The sequence below is a fragment of the Anolis sagrei genome, chromosome 3, assembly GCF_037176765.1.
Source record: "Anolis sagrei isolate rAnoSag1 chromosome 3, rAnoSag1.mat, whole genome shotgun sequence".
Classification (NCBI taxonomy): domain Eukaryota; kingdom Metazoa; phylum Chordata; class Lepidosauria; order Squamata; family Dactyloidae; genus Anolis; species Anolis sagrei.
Window position 1 is genome coordinate 35113540 of NC_090023.1, and position 18516 is coordinate 35132055.

General features: G+C 37.5%; 1 protein-coding gene across 3 annotated transcripts in view; it reads right to left on the reverse strand.

Annotated features, from left to right (window-relative positions):
• Window positions 1-18516, reverse strand: part of DCLK1 (doublecortin like kinase 1) — a 247634-nt gene that overhangs the window by 123847 nt on the left and 105271 nt on the right. For all 3 annotated transcript variants that reach the window (XM_060770818.2, XM_060770819.2, XM_060770822.2), the window contains exon 4: window positions 7808-7907. In XM_060770818.2, coding sequence (XP_060626801.2) covers window positions 7808-7907 — 100 coding nt within the window. The remainder of the gene's footprint in view (window positions 1-7807; window positions 7908-18516) is intronic.

An 18516-nucleotide genomic window follows, 5' to 3' on the forward strand; every position in this document is an offset into this window, starting at 1 on the left:
AAAGCCCCCATAGAGTAGATATGCATTCTGCACATATTTATTTTCCAAATCCCTTCAGCATGCATCACGAAAAATCTGCTTTATCCCACAGAAAAAAATGCTATGGAAATAAAGCATCCTTGAACACAGAAACAAAGGAGTAAAAGATATCCTTCCTCAAAGCTTCCTGATAGATTTGTCAAGACTATCATGAGTCAATGATATAAAAGAGATTTTGCTGAATATTAACAGATGCACCACATGTTACATACAGGATCCCCCCCCCCCCATTCAGTATGAGGGTTTTCATGTCATGAAATAAAATGGGTAACTCTCTTGAGACCACGCAGGTTCCCCAGGTACTCTGGGTCTACTACTTGTCCTAGGAGAAAAACTATGTTAGCAGAACAAGCAGTTTTATATAGTGTCCAGATAAGTCCAATAAAGACAGTCTAGAACAGTGTTTCTCAACCTGGGGGTTGGGACCCCTGGGGGGTGTCATGAGAGGGTGTCAGAGGGGCCGCCAAAGACCATCAGAAAACAGTATCTCTGTTGGTCATGGGGGTTCTGTGTGGGAAGTCTGGCCTAATTCTATCATTGGTGGGGTCAGAATGCTCTTTGATTGCAGGTGAGCTATAAATCCCAGCAGCTACAACTCCCAAACTCCACCAGTGTTCATATTTAGACATATTGAGTATTCGTGCCAGATCCATCATTGTTTGAGTCCATGGTGCTGTCTAGACGTAGGTGAACTACAACTCCAAAACTAAAGGTCAATGCCCCCCAAACCCCTCTAGTATTTTCTGTTGGTCATGGGAGTTCTGTGTGCCAAGTTTGGTTCAATTCCATTGTTGGTGGAGTTTGAATGCTTTTTGATTGTAGGTGAACTATAAATCTCAGCAACTGCAACTCCCAAATGACAAAATAAATCCCCCAACCCCACTAGTATTCAAATTTGGGCATATAGGGTGTTTGTGCCAAATTTGTTCCAGTGAATGAAAATACATCCTGCATATCAGATATTTACATTACGATTCATAACAGTAGCAACGAAAATAATGAAGTAGCAACAAAATAATTTTATAGTTGGGGTCACCACAACATGAAGAACTGTATTAAGGACTCGCAGTATTAAGAAGGCTGAGAAACTCCCAGAAGCAGATGTTTTTGGACTATATTCCCCAGCCGTGCTGGCCAACATGAAGAATGACAGATACTGCAGGAAGAGTAACACAATTCCCATGCCTCATGTAGGCTAAGTAGAATCATAAAACTATAGAGTTGGAGGAGAACAAGGTCCATCCTATTAAACCCCATTTTGCCATGCAGGAAAACTCAATCAAATAACTCCTAAAAGATGGTCATCCAATCTCTGTTTAAAATCCTCTAGAGAAGAAAACTCCACTATGCTCCGAGGCAGCCTATTTCGCTAAACCAATCCTCACCAATTGCATGAGCAGCATGATTCACAGAATGCTGATTTGGAATACAATTTAATCTCTTTGTTTAAAAAACCCAAATCCTGATGGCTCCCGTATGAGTATTCCTCCACTCAGTCCCACCCAGCTCCATTAGCTCTGCCCTTATGAAATGTTCATCAATTTTATTTCAGGTTATTATACCAGCTGAGAACTAATCAGTTTTGAAATATTTTTCCAGTGAGGTTTCTTCACTCTTCCTTGCTGATGAACTGTGGTTTGTTTTTATAAGATTTTTCTTCTCTCTCTCTCTTTTTAAAAAGTACTTAATGAATGTTAAGAATGAATATATTATCCTCAGATGCCTCCAGGAAAAGTTTGGCACTTTTTGAAAGCTAATGAATTATGGATTTTGAATAATTAGGGTTTTCTTCAGAAAAAAAGAGATTGCCATTATAGCAAAGTGTGTGGATACTTCGGAGGAATAATATGCGCTTATCCAGGGCTCCTGCACACATAATGTGTATCCAAGTAAGCAGTAAAGGTTAACTCTTCCTGTTTTAATATGACACACCAGAACAAAAGGGGAGCAATCTGGATTCATTTAATGGAGGGACATGTGGATCCACATTTCAGACTGAAGAATGAAACTGCAAGGATAGGGGAATATTTTACATTACATTATGTGTAAGGAAAAATAGTAGTCCGGTGAATGCAATCATGACAACTCCTTGCTCCAATTTGAAAGCTGTATGGAATCTCCTTTATTCCAACAAAATCTGAAAGCTTCGAAACATAAATAATAAGATAAAAGCTAGTTAAAGAGGAAAGGGAATGGGCTCCTTTATTTATTGCCAGTTTCATAAAGAGGAGGTTCCACAATTATAGATTTCAAAATGCAACTAGAGAGGCACCTCTTGAACAAATAATGTGAAACTTGACATCCCTTAATTACGGGGTTTACAAATATGGCAAGCTTCAAACTGATCTAATAGAAATTCTCAAGTTCAAGCAAGTTGAAATTACTGAAAATTGCCACATTTACCTTTCTAAATTCAAATTTTGCTCAAGAATATTACTGTAAGTACTCAACTATAAGCCTAGTTTCTAGCCCTTTTTTTAGGCTGATAAAGTCCCCCTCGGCTTATACTCAAATCAAGGTTGTTTATTATTTTAATCTATTATTATTATTATTTTACTGACAGAAAAAACCTGGTATGTCACAGCAAAGGAGATTTATATGCTAGATTTTGTATCACAAAATCACAAGTCTATTATTATTATTATTATTATTATTATTGTTGTTGTTGCATTTACCATTTTACTCTATTATTATTACATTTATTATTTTACTCTATTATTACTGTTATTATTACATTTCCATTATTTTATTATTTTATTATTATTATTTTATTACATTTATTATTTTATTCTATTATTATTGGAAGGATACATAAGCACATTTACATTGAAGACGGTTAGAATAATGGTTTAATCAGAGTTGGGCAGTCTTATCTTAAAATTATAGTTTTATGTAAATATTCAAAAACATTGAACCTACTGATGCCTCAATTAATGTAACTGTATTGGTATCTATTTTTATTTTGAAATTTACCTGTTTCTGCATTTCCCACCCTCAGCTTATACTCGAGTCAATCCATTTTCCCAGGTTTTTTGTGGGAAAAATTAAGTCCCTCGGCTTATATTCGGGTTGGGTTATACTTGAGTATATACAGTATATATTGCTATAGGTTTGGGTGAAAGCTGCTGATGCACTACACTCATGCTTTTTGAGTAAAGGTGGATCAACATCTGTTACATTCTCCTACATTACAACCAAGGGCACCAACTGGTAACATTCATTCTGAAGCTAGAATAATGTCACCGTTCAGAGTTTTTTAAAGAAGGATTCAATATGTAGAAAGAAGCTAATCCTGATTCTTACAACTATTGCTACAGTTATAATTAGAATCCTTGTGGCTGTATATGTATTTTAACTCCACCTTCAACTATGATTCCAATCTGGATCATGCACAATTTCGATCTATATTGCTCAAAAGCATACAGTCGGAATGCAATCACAGGCACAACATTAAATCCATCATTTCTCCTACCCATTGGCACTGATCCATATCAAGTCTCACATGCTTAATTTTGAATTGTAAAAGAGTGGGGGGGGGGGATGTATAGATGGAGAAACTAGAGGAATCCCTGTCTCATGGCACCATTTTATCAGAGAAATGTATTACAAGAATCCCCGATCACAAATAACTCCAATAACTCCATCTACCATGGAGTTTTATTGGCAAGGTTTGTCAGAGGAAGTTTGCATTAGCCTTCTCCTAAGACTGAAAGAGTGTGATTCAAACCCTGGCCTCTGGAATCAGACATTGAAAGCGCTATGCTGTAGTAGCACTCACAGCACCATATTAGCCAGTCCTTTTACGCTTCAATTTCCAAAGCAATTGCAATGCTTTGTAGCATCTGGGTTGATAGAAATCTCAATGGGTGGCAAATAAATATTTTTCCTGTTCGTTATATTGTAGTTCTAACTTCAGAATAGAAATATGAAATATCATGTCATTCAATCTGCTGCTGTGGCACAAAAAAACCCTACTGTGCTAAGAAACCATATGAGTGATGAAGTGGGCCCCTTTGCACTGATGCAGGCGACAGTTCAGCTTGGGTAAATTGAAAAGTTGACTCTTCCAGTAACAATCATTATAGCTTAGTAAGAATCAGGCAATATGGAACCAAAGCAGTATGGGGTATCTATTCCTATCTGGATTTAGACCTGAAAGATCCAGGCGATGGGATACACGGATGTTAGGTTCTAAGCAATCACATTTTGTCATGTTGGACAACATCATTACTGATCCTGAAGAAACATATATAGTTTTGATTTATAGGCTTTATAGAGTTTAAGCCAAAATTAAAATAGTTTTCACTGTGGTCCTAAGCTGGTAGGTTGAGCCCCTGGTGACGCAGTGTGTTAAACCCCTGTGCCGGCAGGACTGAAGACCAACAGGTCGCAGGTTTGAATCCAGGGAGAGGTGGATGAGCTCCCTCTATCAACTCCAGCTCCTCATGCGGGGACATGAGAGAAGCCTCCCATAAGGATGATAAAAACATCAAATCATCCGGGCGTCCCCTGGGCAACATCCTTGCAGATGGCCAATTATATCACACCAGAAGCAACTTGCAGTTTCTCAAGTCACTCCTGACACGACAAAAAAAAAAGCTGGTAGGTTGTTTTGATAAATAAATGTAAACAATTAATCAGAGACAGCCAGCTTGGTATAGTGGTTTGAGCTTTAGATTATGACTCTGGAGATCAGAGTTTGGTTTCCTAGTCATCATGGAACCACATTGGAAGACCTTGGACAAATCAAACACTCTCAGACTTAAAGGAAGGCAAGACAAACCCTCTCTGAAAAAATCTTGCCAAGAAAATGCCTTAGGACCCATATACACCAGGAATTACTTGAAGTCACACCACAAGAATGATTAAGTGAGAATTTGGGAGGCATAGTAACTTAGAAGAGCACCCAATAATGCATAAAAATAGCATGATCAGATGCAACAATGCGGGACTGTGGTTTGTTGGTATCAATACTACTGAGATACATAATTTATTGTCCTGTTTTACTGCAAAATCGATCCTGAAATACCGATAGACAACCTCTGCAACATAAAAAGTGGGAAAAGTAAACTTTCAAACACAATGCTAAATCCAAAATCCTGGATAAGATTTCCTAAAACCTGGACATTTCACTATTTAGAGATTTTAATGCTCAACCGAAACAAAGGAGTGAGCTGGAAATTGTAAAAATAACAAAACATGAGAAAGGTTGACTGGCCTCTGTATTCTGTTGCTAAATTTCATTAGTATTCGGGGAGATTTCCTGCATTTTGAAGCTCTTTGTGGGAAATAGCTTGCAATATTGTTTGGAACAATGTTGTGTTTAGGGTCTTCCGAATCAAAATTTATCTGCATCTTAGCAATGCAATTTAGTTTTGATCCTAAAAACAACAGTGGCCCTAATGAGGCTGCCCCAACCCCTTACTAGCATAAAGGTAATCCTGCAGTTACAATGTTTAGCCAATTTAAAGAAAATTATCAGAGCATATTAAACCTAACACCTAACCAAAGACCTTTGTTAGCAACAGTACTGAGATATTATGACATGATAATCAACGGATGTTTGTTCAGATAGCAAAACAGAATGAGAACAAGATATGGCATGAAACTATTAGTCACAGAGTGTTATATTTTGTATAATTTGATGAATCAATAACTATGTGACAACATGAGGAGGAGGATCTGGAAATTCAAAAATTTTAAAATGGCTGCCAAAGCACTCCATGTCTATTAAAACTGCAATATATTAGTTATTTTGAAATCATAATACCAAAAGACAGGAGTCACATCAGAACTACCTATGACTTCCAGATTATTTTGTAATTACTTTTATATACTGTACATACTCCTGTATAAATCTAGACATTTTAATCAAAAAACCAACCCAAGAAAACTGAGGTGACTTATCCACAAGTCAATGTAAATATTGTAGCTCAATTCTTATTGAAAGTGGAACCATCCCTTTCTCTAAGTAGAGTGATGAAAGGCAAGAGTTTGGTCCTTCCTAGGAGAAACTAACAGAAGTATTGACCCCATTCTGTCTCCACCACAATGCCATTTCATTGGGGAAATGGCAGGAGTGGATACGGACAGCTGCCTTCTGAAGTGCTTCACTGTGGAATAACCCTTGACTTATTCATGGGTCATATCAAAATCCAAACTTTGGGTGCCAAAAACTGCCCTTGATATATGCATCATGTTGATTTACACATGAGTATATAATCTGTACTAAAGATTGAGTGCAGGCTCAATTACAGTATCCCTGACCATTTGTGGAAGTCAGAGAGTTGTTTTTGTTGCTGTTAGGTACCATCAAATTAGCTCTGAAACTGTTACCATCGAACCTGCTGAGATCTTGCAAAACACTGGTCATGGCTTTGTTAGTGAATCAATCCACCTGTGATGCGCTCTTCCTCTTCTCCCACTGCGTTCAACATTACAAAGCATTATCATCTTTTCCAATGAGTCATATAATCAGTTGTTTGTTTTCCTGTAATTTTGATAGAATCTGAACTGTTAAGGAAAAATAGATGGTATGTTACTTACAGGAAATATTGAAAAACTGGAAACTGCACTTTAGGGGAGAATCTTTAAATTACACTTTCTTGGCCATATCACATTCAACCATTACCAAAAATGGAACTCTTGTAGATCTCATCACTTTGTGCAAGCTTTTATGATGTTTGGGACAGTATTTTCTTTTTTGTTATAAATTCTGTTAGCAATAAATCCAGAAGGGTGTTTTGAAACTTAGCAGTGAGGATGCATTTTTTCAACATTGTGATCTTTTATGAGCATGAGCTCCCAAACCTTGGTGGATCCAACCATTCCTACATTTTTGAATGTGAGTTGTTCTCCCATTTTGGATCTTAGGTGAAAAAGACATCTACAGCAGTGATTCATGCAAATAACAGTTGGACAATTTCTTTGTTACATGATAAGACAATTTCTTCATGATATCCTGGTGTGATATCATTCCACACAGTACACAAGCTGTTGGCACCTGAGATTATGATGAGATACTTAAGACCTGATACACTTTTTTGGAATCAGAAAGGTTTCTGGGTTATCTACAGAGCTTTCTCCAATATATAAGTTTATTCTCTTAACATGAGGAGAAGAATGTCAGGTAGCAGAGAGCACAGCCCAAAAGCTGTTTAACTCACTAGTGTGTGGTTCCATAAATCAGAGACTTATGAGCAATTTTCCCTTTATTCTGTCTTGCCAGGTTACAGAAACCTCTGGGGTTTTTTCCCCATAACCCCTTAAAACTGGAAACAGAAAGTGATGCAACATCACCTCCAATAGCTATTTTGGAAGACAAATAGAAATGGAGGATAAACTGGGGCATTGTATTCCTCATTCTGGTTTTACTACCACTGGGATTTTGTTATTTGTTTGAATGTTTTCTATCCAGCCTTTCCACAAGTCTTTCTATCCAACCTTTCTTTCTACATTCTAGAACACAAATACATCTGGAGTGCAAATGAGAAAAATTAATTTCTAACTTTAAATCAGTAAAGATATTTTTTAAATCCACTGAAAAGTGGAAAATAACTGAATTACCTTCCATCTATGATTGGCAACTGAAATTAAAAGAAGCCATGGAAATAGACAAATTAACTAGAATAATGAAAGATGGTTGAACTATTTTAGTCCAAACAATCATAGATCATACAGGTATAATTAAGACATACAAAGATTATATTAAAACCACTATTTTATACAAACACAATGCCTATATTTGAGGAAAAGACAAATTTCTTACCACTTTCATCTAGCAAAAAGTCATCTTGGTAACGAAACTTTTCCGGGCCACATGCAATAAATATGTCATCTTCGCCAAAAAAGTCCTGAAGGCACATCACCTGCAATAAGAAAATAATAAATGTTGGATTGTTGCTTTGCTGATTTATAAAACTCAGATAGATGGACTGGCTGTCTGGGTAAAAGGAGTAGTAAATGCCACTGTACATCAATTAAATGTTATCTTCTGCCAAAAAGAGACAGTTATTAAAATCATGACATCCAAAATCAAGTCCGTAGTGGTTCCATTGGTCTGTTCATTATTCCTTATTATCTTATTGCACTATGAGCTTTGCTGTTCAAGAGCCTGGTCACATAACCATATTTTTACTTAGGCAGAGGGCTGCTCTAATTTCACTAGGGAGGGAGTTCCATAGCCGAGGGGCCACTACTGATAAGGCCCTATCTCTCATCCTCACCAGTTGCGCTTGTGAGGAAGGTGCAATTGAGAGCAGGGCCTATCTAGAAGCTCTTAATCTCAGAGTTTAAGTTCTCCAGTTTAATGCCTCTCAGCTTCAAAGATTCCAGAAGGTGATCTATTTCAATCTGCTTTCAAGTATGGGTATTGAACAGATACTGCTTTGGTCACCTTTATACATGACCAACACTGGATCTCTAAGCAACTTTCAGCACCTTCAACTTTCAGCACCATCAACTTTCAGTACCATCAATCATGGTGTGCTTCTAGACCACTTCTCTGCAATAAGACTTGAAGGCTGTTATTTTACAGTGAATTCAGACCTTTCAGAAAGGACATGTTCAGAAGATTAATCTAAAGCAATCTACATTGAGCTGCCTTTGAAGAATGTTTGGCAATTGCAGCAGGTTCAGAATACTGATCACAGCTAGTTAAAAGATCATAGAAATTCCTATCACAATGGCTCTACAAGCTACTGATCTGTTTCTGGGCACAATTAAAGTGCTAGTTATTAGTTATAAAGCCTTTTAGTTTTCAGGATCAAAGTATCTGAAGGATCCCATCTCTTCACATGAGCTTGTCTGGATTTCAAGATTTGTTTTTCCAATCAAGAACATCCTAAACAAGTGATGACTGACGTAGTTTGAGATTTACTCTCCATAAAAACTGCATGTGGGATATTTTCTCCCCTGCACAGAAAATGCAAAAACCAATTTCCTACATAGAACAGAGTATTTTACATGCACAAAACAGTGGTTCTGCACAGAAAACAAGTGTGCTGCACAAAATAGAACATTTTTCTAGAAAAAAAAAGTTTATGTGCAGAAAATGCTATTTTCCTAAACAGATATTCACAATATAAAATGCTATTTTTTCCATGAAAAAGTAGTTTCCCCCCATCTTTCCCATACTTGAAAATATTAAGTTCTAAGCTTGGAATAGTGTTCAGGAATTGTATAGTTTTGAATAAGTTTCTCAAAATAAGGATAAAATGGTAAAACCATACATTTTTGCCTGGAAGAATGAAATTCATTAAGATTTATATCAATAATATGCTGTGCCTTAACACCTAGGGAGAAAAATATGGAATACATACTATAGAGATTTGTAGAGCATTGGTACTTGCAAGATGTAACATTCTACCTAAGTCTGTATCTTTGGCCAGAATTTTGAGAATTTGATTTTACCACAGATTGCTTTTGTATGTTGAAGAAATCTCTAGTACATGTACAGACGTGACAGCTGGGGGTGGGGGCAGACCACAAAATTTGGAAACAAACTTTCTTGTTTGGGGGAGAATGGAACCTGGGTGGAGGGGGGGGGGTCCCCAAGGGGGTCAATTCTCATAAATACATGTACATAATTTACCATAGTTTGATTAGTCAATTAAGGCAGCCAGAAGTCTACAGTACTTATGAACTGTCTAGAGATAACATTTCAAAATTACTATACACATAAACACTTAGTTGTTTGTAATAACTATACTTAATAATACAGTGTGCTTTTTGTTGTTTTTTCCAGATACAGTTTAGAATTGGATTGAATAGCATGACAATATGAAAGAGTCTCATCTTCTATTCTACAAATGTTAACAATGTGAAAAGTCAGAAAGTCATTACATCAAGCAATATAGCCTTTTTCAAAGAAAACCATAAGAAAAATGAAATCATGACTATCAAGGCATCCATGGATCCATTAACTACATTTTCAACAATGCTTGGGGAGGGCGGGGGATGCTAATTAACCTCAGCAGTCACACTGAACAGCAAAATAAGTAAGTGATGTGGCACACAATAGCAATGCTATCCAAGACTTGAAAATGCAAATTAAATTATTAACATCAGGAGTAATGGTATTTATAAGTAATGGAGAAGCAAAACAAGACAGCTGGTAAAACAATTCTTCTTATAGAAGCGTTCCTATGTTTTTCAAGCTAATAAAAGAGAAAATTTGAAATAAACGTTAGTCTCATTTGGTTCATGCTGTATCCCTTAAAAGGTTAGAACTAATCAAGCTGAGAAATACACAATAAACCACTATTTACACCAAATCACTGATGCTGAGTGCAAACCTTAAAGCCAGAGAAAGAATCCAGTGTCATGTACAGAAGATAGTTCAGAAACATCAACTGGTACAGCCAGATTATTGACTGGGGCCCCTCACAGGGTGAGAACTACTCCCATGTTATGGCAGCTCCACTGGTTACCAATCCGTTTCTGGGTTAAAAGCAAAATGCTGGTCATTACCTTCAAAGTCCTAAATGGTTTGGGCCAAGTCTATCTAGAAAAAGGCATCTCCTTGTACAAGCCGGCCCAAGCTCTTTGATCAGCTAAGGAGGCCCTACTTTTGGTCCCACCTCCGTCCCAAGCACGGCTGGTGGGAAAGAGAGAGGGGGCCTTCTCGGTGGTTGGCCCCTGCCTTTGGAATGTCGTCCCCAAGGAGAGCAAAATGCCCCCCTCCTTAATCTCCTTTAAGAAGCAACTCAGGGTGGTTCCATACAGCCATATAACCCAGAATACCATGGCAGAAAATCCCACACTATGTGCTTTGAACTGGGTTATATGATTCCACACTGCCATATATTCCAGTTCAAAGCAGATAATGCGAGATTTTGTTCAGCTGTGTGAAAGGGGCCTCTAAACATTCTTATGCTCTCAAGAATACAATGAGAAGGAGGAATAAAGCTGATAGCATTGATTAATGGAATGGAAAGGGAACAGATTTGACATTCTACCTCAGCTGGTTTTTAATTGTTTTAATGATGATTATTTAATGATAATTAAATGATGCACTTATTTTTTAATCCATTGTGTAATGTATTGTACTGTTTTTGTTTTATTTTATTTTACTTTTGTTTATAAAGACATTGAATGTTTGCCTGTTATGATGCTGGAAGCTGCCCTGAGCCCCCTTGGGGAGATAGGATGGGTTACAAAAAGTATTATTATTATTATTATTATTATTATTATTATATTGTCATTAGAAAAATCCACATTGTGTAAATACCTTTACTATGCAATCAAAAACGTACATAAATGTGTACAGGCTCCTGTAAGGAGAAGGAAGAAGGGGGCGATGGCAGCAGGAGCAGCTGCTGGGATCCTGGAAGGATTTCACCTTATTGTGGCTTGCACGCTATCTTGAGATGTAATAGAGAGGGATTACATGACATGTAATCCCTCCTATTGTATTTGCAGAACATATTTCATCTACCAAGGAAAGTGGAAGTGGGGCGGTGGCAGCCCTTGACAATATTTGATTCTGAAAAGATAAAAATGAACAATAGCAAATATGACACTGTAAGTTCAGATCCTATTCTATGAGTTTACAGCACAGAAAGGATTACCTAATGAATCAGTCTACCCATTGTGAAAAAAAGTAATTCATTTTATCTACTGACTGAAATGGAATATGTTCACTGCCGTGTCTCTCGGTCAAACTGTATGTACCTTAAAGCAGATGGTGCTCTAAGTTGGGCTGATATGTCATTTAACTCCTTTTCAGCTGGATATAACACTACTCTTCTTCTTTTCGATGGAAGCAAATAATTCTGCATTGATAACACAGCAAAACTTTAAGTTGGTCTAGCTCAGAGCTGTTTGTGGATCATGATAATCTGGCCAGAACAGCACTCACTTCTTCCAACAACTGAAACTCTAAGCCTAGCTGATTCTCAGAGGAACATGAAGCTATCTGTTCAAATAATAAAGTTGACAACAGATTCCAAGTGTAAACTCCGCAAGGAAGCAGATGAAATGATGCTCAGCTGCTGCAAGATTACACAGACTGACTACAAGCAGAGACACAACATAGTTGTTCAGATGATCTATTTGAACTTGTGCCACAAATATCATCTGCCTGCGACAAAGAACTGGTGGGATAACAATCCTGAAAAAGTTACGGAAAATGAACATGTCAAACTACTCTGGGACTTCCGAATTCAGACTGACAAAATTTTGGAGCACAATACTCCTGATCTCACAGTCATGGAAAAAAAAAAAAAACAAGAATGGATTGTCAATGTTGCAATCCCATGCAACAGCAGGATTAATGAGAAGCAACTGGAAAAGCTGCCATGATATGAGGATTTAAAGATAGAACTGCAAAGACTCTGGCACAAGCCAGTAAAGGTGGTCCCAGTGGTGATTGGCACACTGGGTGCAGTGCCTAAAGACCTTGGCCTGCACTTAAAAAATAATTGGTGTTGATAAAATTACAATCTGTCAGCTGCAAAAGGCCATCTTGCTTGGATCTGCATGCATTATTTGTCAATACAACACACAGTCCTAGGCAATTGGGAAGTGTCCGACATGTGATCAAATACAAAAGCCAGCATAGTGATCTTCTTCACTGTGTTATGTATCAAACAACAACAACAAAAACAACAACAACAACAACTTCATTCTTATATCCCATCACCATCTCCCCATGGGACTCGGGGCGGATTACATAGGGAAAGTTCAAAGTGCCTGCCTCGCTCAGTTCTATAGAGGGTTCTGGCCTAAGTAAATCTAGAGTACAAATGACGTGATTAATTAAATTTATTTCCATTCTATGGGAATCTGTTTTGGTTTTTGTTGGCTACTGGGAAAGAAATCAGCATAAATTGTCTTTTAATGTCCTGTCATTTGTATCTTTCTGCCTATACCCAAAGAGAAGTTAGGTGATGTCTTCAAAGGGAAATAGCTAAAGACTGGCAAAACCAGTGGGGACTGAATGGAATTCCATATAGAGGAAAACACAGAAATTGTCCCCACCTGGATTTTTAAAAAACTAGCTTCAAGTTGCATTTGTTAATAGTTTCGACCTTATTTACAACCATGTTTTTCAGGGTAATAATAATAATAGGCTATTTCCAAGCAAGAATACGATGGCTCAAGTTCATTAGCTATTAGATTACATGGTTAAAAAAATTATGACTGGACCACATGTTATGCTGATGCTTGGAAATGATCCCACTTACTCCCATACTTCCCACCCAAAGTGCTACTGTTTCTCCTGAACTAGAACGCCTATCATCCTAAAATCTTAGCTGGTATTTTAAAAGACCAGAGACTCATCTGCAGTTATTTAATCTTACTATATAATCTGTTAATATTTTCTTTTAATTCAGCCATGAACAGTATAAATTCACTGTAGAGATCATTCTGGAGGCAGATGAAGGTGACAATTGAATCATTACACATCCAGAATTGTTTCTCTTTTGCATTTGATTCATTATGACAGAAGACAGACATATCAAGTGACAGTGTCTCCCAAAAGGAAATGGGCTTTTTAAAGACTTGAAACACAGATTTTGAAGTAATTATCCATGTAAAACAGACAATAAAAATCAAAGATGAACCATGTGTCTATGAAGAGATGAACTACATATTAACACTTGGAAATTACAGAAGCATTATTTTGAATCTTTTTCTCAAACATAATAAATCACACATCTATTCCCTATTGTCTTTGGATCAATGTCTTTCACTCACACCTACTTCATTAATCTGTCATCACACACACTACAACGCTGGGGATTGGGCTGCTTATAAAAATGAAGTAAGTATGCCATAGACAAATATGTACTTCCTACTTCTGTTTCCGGTCTACATTATGAGACAGGGATTTAGTAGAGGCATTTGAAGTTGTCTGCTGTTTACACTGTGGAGGGGGGGGGGGGGAGAGAGAACTGCAGAGAAATCATTCTTTTCTATTGGAAGGAAATCTCCATGGTGACATTTGCATCATCAAGCTGTGAAAGGTTTTTCAGTAAAGCAAGATGGTTTTCATTTTCAAAAGGGGGGGGAGGGATGACTGAGATTGCCTTTACAACAGTGCCCTCTGTGAACAAACAGGAGGTTCTGCTCCATTCAAGATGACAAAATCCATGCGGAAATGGTCTCTATCAGATTCATGTGCTACCTTTGAGCTGAATGTCGCAGACATGGTACACAATTGTACAGAAGGTACAGCTCAGCACAAACCTCACCTCTGACCAGTCGTCACTATATGAGGCACAATATGAGGATTAATTACCAGGATAAAGAAGTGCTGTGCTGCCAAAAGAGTAAAAGCGTCACAAATTCAACACCTAAAACCCTTCCTTATGGTCTATATCACACTAGCTCTTCTCATTTGCCTCATTTTCATGCCTGAATGACAGTTAAACACTAAATTGCATGTGTGTTACTATGTTTATGCACTCCTATTTGGACTGTATTCATTTATACCATTAGCTAATATGGCAGATTACCATTTTGGAGGAGACAATAAAATGTTTTATGTTCTGAAAAAACACACTTGATAGTAATGATTTTGGAAAAAGAGAGCAAACCTATCCAGAAGAACATGTAGTTTCTGTTATACTTGGCTTCTATACCCACAAAAGGTTCATCTAACTTGCAACATCATTTAAAAATACTTACTGTTAAACAAATATTTACTTGCTTCTCTCACTCACAAAATTAACCAAATATTAACACTTAGAAATTACAGGATTATTAGTTTGCATCACTGTGAAATATTCACACATGGTTGTTTTTTCTTTATGTCTTTGCAAAAAGCAACATTCTCTCTGTGAAAAATAATATGTCAACACAGGAATATTTCAGTGCAGAATTTTTTTCAGGAAATGATTTAATATTTCTGCATTGACACATTATTTTCCATACAGAAAATGTTATTTCCTGCAAAAAAAACAAAAACAAAACAACAACCCTGTTTTCTGTGCAAAACAACTACTTTTGCAATTTGCAAAGAAAAATCCCAGAACTGTGAAGATTCTTACAAATCTTGTAGGGGTCCCCTGATATTAAAAAAATGCATTTTTCATCATTTCTGAGTATTTTAATACCCTTTCCATCTCAATGAACAAACAAGATGTAGGTCTATGGTAACAAGGTCACTTTTCTTCTCACAAAATGTTTACATCTTTGAATGATAATGAGATTCATGTGCTTCAAAAGCTGTTGTCAAGATTCTTGAGCCTTTCACAGTGGTCCTAACAAAGGCATCACTTGCATATGCATTTCAGATCAAGGATTTTGTTTAGTGGTTAACCTGGCTCCCTTTATAACAGTGGTTCGCAACCTGTGGGTCCTCAGGTGTTTTGGCCTACAACTCCCAGAAATCCCTGCCAGTTTACCAGCTATTAGGATTTCTGGGAGTTGAAGGCCAAAACATCTGGGGACCCATAGGTTGAGAACCACTGCTCTATAACCTTTGGGATGCAGCAATTAATCAAAGAGACGTGTATCAGTTCTTAATATTATCATAAAACACAACTGTCTTGAGTCTGTTTCCCTTCTTCATTTCCAGCTCACATCTATAAATATGTGACTAACACTGGCAGATATTGCTGCTCCAGAACCCTCATCCGTTTCAGTGAGGTCTGTACAGACTCCTGTGCAAACCACAACAAATAGATTAGAGCTCCCCAACCTCAACAGTGTGCCCAGAGATATTTCTTTTTTAATCCCACAACCATTACATACACTCTTATGATCATTAAAGCAAAGGTAAATAACCATCATAAAATCTTTCAATTAAACCACTAAATGCTTCCTCCCAATTGTGAGCCATTTGGTCATGTCCATCACAAAGTTCCTCTGCATTATGGGGAAACTGAAACCAGGCTAAATGCTATAAAGTATGTTCATTTCATTGCAATGTAATACCCAAGCAATTTATCAGCATATGGTTGTGTGGCTGAGATTTCACACACCTAAACAATAAAGAGGAGGAGGAGGAGCACAAGATGGTATTTCAATACAATCTGGTCTCATGAATGGATTTGTTATAACAGTGCATTGGCAGCACTCAATAATGTTTCTGAACAGGTAACATTAATATTCTCTTCCATTCTGAGTAATCTTCCTTTGCTAGATTCACACTTTGTGGTACCTTGAAGTATGATGAAAGGCTGACATTTGGTGGCCAGACCTTCAACATGATGAGGTTAGACCTCAATCCTTTCAACAACTCTTAATAAAACAACTTCTATTAATGCAATCTATCCATTATCTTTTATCCATTGCCTTGAACAGTATTCTTGGACATTTTCATTTAGAAACAGATATTTAATGCTTACATCGAAATAGTACTCTTACATATAATAGATACAATGAATAGTTAAGATGCCCTGCATTTGGAAGCATTTTTTTTTTAAAAAAATAGCTTCACAAAATCTTTACACTAATCAAGATATAACAGAATTGTTAACAATGGGATCTTTTGCAGATCTCTCATTTGTACAGTCATCATGAGACAAAATCAAGGACTCACAATAAAATATATTTTAGAATTGTTGCCCAAAGCTTAAAAAGTGCCCTCCACACAAAGTTGCTGACCTATAAGACCTTGATCTACTGTTAAACATCCACATATAAAACTAGCTTGCTCATCATCCAGTATGTTTTCCTATTCTAGCCAATCCAGTAATGCTAAGTACAAATGACTAGTTTACATCTTGTCAATAATACTTAGCAAGCTGATTGATCTAAAGTGCCTCTGACTATTCTCCTTTTTTAATGGAAAGATGGGTAAGTGGCCAATCCAAGTGAAAAGCTGAGCTAAAACAGGGGCCCAACAAACTAGATTTGCTTTCAGCAGTTCCGGGGGAATGTTACCATTCTGTGGTGCTTTGCTTGGAAAATTAAATTGGACACCTCAGCATTGGTTACAAGGTGTTGTAATAAAATTAATTCTGTCAGTTGTCATAGAGCACACAATACCTATTATGAAAGTAGATCTCCCAAGAAAATGCTGGAACATTACAATCCATCCAGGGGACAAAGTTATGGAGCCCATGAGCCACCATCCTCCAGAATGTAATCTACATGCATCCTAGATGCAGTGATTTAACATCACAATTTTTCATTCCTGAGCCTGCCTTGGTTTCTCCTTAATTAAGGCTTTGTACTTCATTTTCAGAAGAAATCAGTTCATGGGGAACATTGTTGGATTCTATTTTTGATGGGGTTAATAGCTTACAATTAGGGAGCTCTTCATGATCAAACCACAGTTTGTAATTGTAATTTTTGATGTTTGGTCAGTTTAAAGATGTAAAGGTCAATGGATGTTATAAGAACTCAATGAGCTTTTGGGAACACATAGAATCATAGAATAGCAGAGTTGGAAGAGACCACATAGGCCATTCAGTCCAACCTCCCTACCATGCAGGAAAAGCACAATCAAAGTACCCCCAACATATGGCCATCCAGTCTCTGTTTGAAAGCCTTCATGGAAGGAGCTCCGGAGCAGACTGTTCCACTGTTGAACAGGTCTTACTGTCAGGAAGTTCTTCCTGATGTTCAGGTTGAATCTCCTTTCCTGTAATTTGAACCCATTGCTCTGAGTTCTTTTTTTCTAGAGCAGCAGAAAACAAGCCTAATGACAGCCTTTCACATATTTGTACATGGCTATCATGTCTCCTCTCAATCTCCTCTTCTCTTTAAGTCACTCCACACAGAGATTCATGGTCTCCAGACCTTTGATCATTTTAGTTGCCCTCCTCTGGACACCACCAGCTTGTAAATGTCTCTTTTAAACAATAGTGCCCAGAATTGGACACAATATTCCAGGTGAGGTCTGACCAAAACAGAATAGAGAGGCACCATGACTTCCCTTGATCTAGACACTATACCAAAACAGAATAGAGAGGCACCATGACTTCCCTCGATCTAGACACTATACTCCTTTTGATGCAGCCCAAAATTGCATTGGCTTTTTATCTGCTGCATCACGTTGTTGGCTCATGTTCAACTTGTTGTCCACCGTGACTCCAAGATCACTTTCACATGGACGTTGTTGAGCCAGGCGTCACCCATCCTGTATCTGTGCATTTCATTTTTTTTTCTGCCTTTGTGAACTATTCTACATTTCTCTTTGTTGAAATTCATTTTGTTAGTTGTGGCCCAGCTCTCTAATCTGTTAAGGTAATTTTGAATTCTGATCCTGTCCTCTGGATTATTAGCTATCCCTCCCAATTTGGTGTCATCTGCAAACTTAATAAGCACCAGTGGTTCTCAATCGGTGGGTCCCCAGGTGCTTTGGCCTACAACTCTCAGAAATCCCAGCCAGTTTACCTGGGAGTTAAAGGCCAAAACATCCTGGGACCTACAGATTGAGAACCACTGCTCTGAACCTTAATCTAAGTCATTAATAAAGATGCTAGTTTTATTTGTTGTAGCTGCTATTGATATATGAGAAGGGCACGTAAAAGATTGTCCATAACTGAAACGGTGGTGTTGAAATGTCCAGCAATGTTG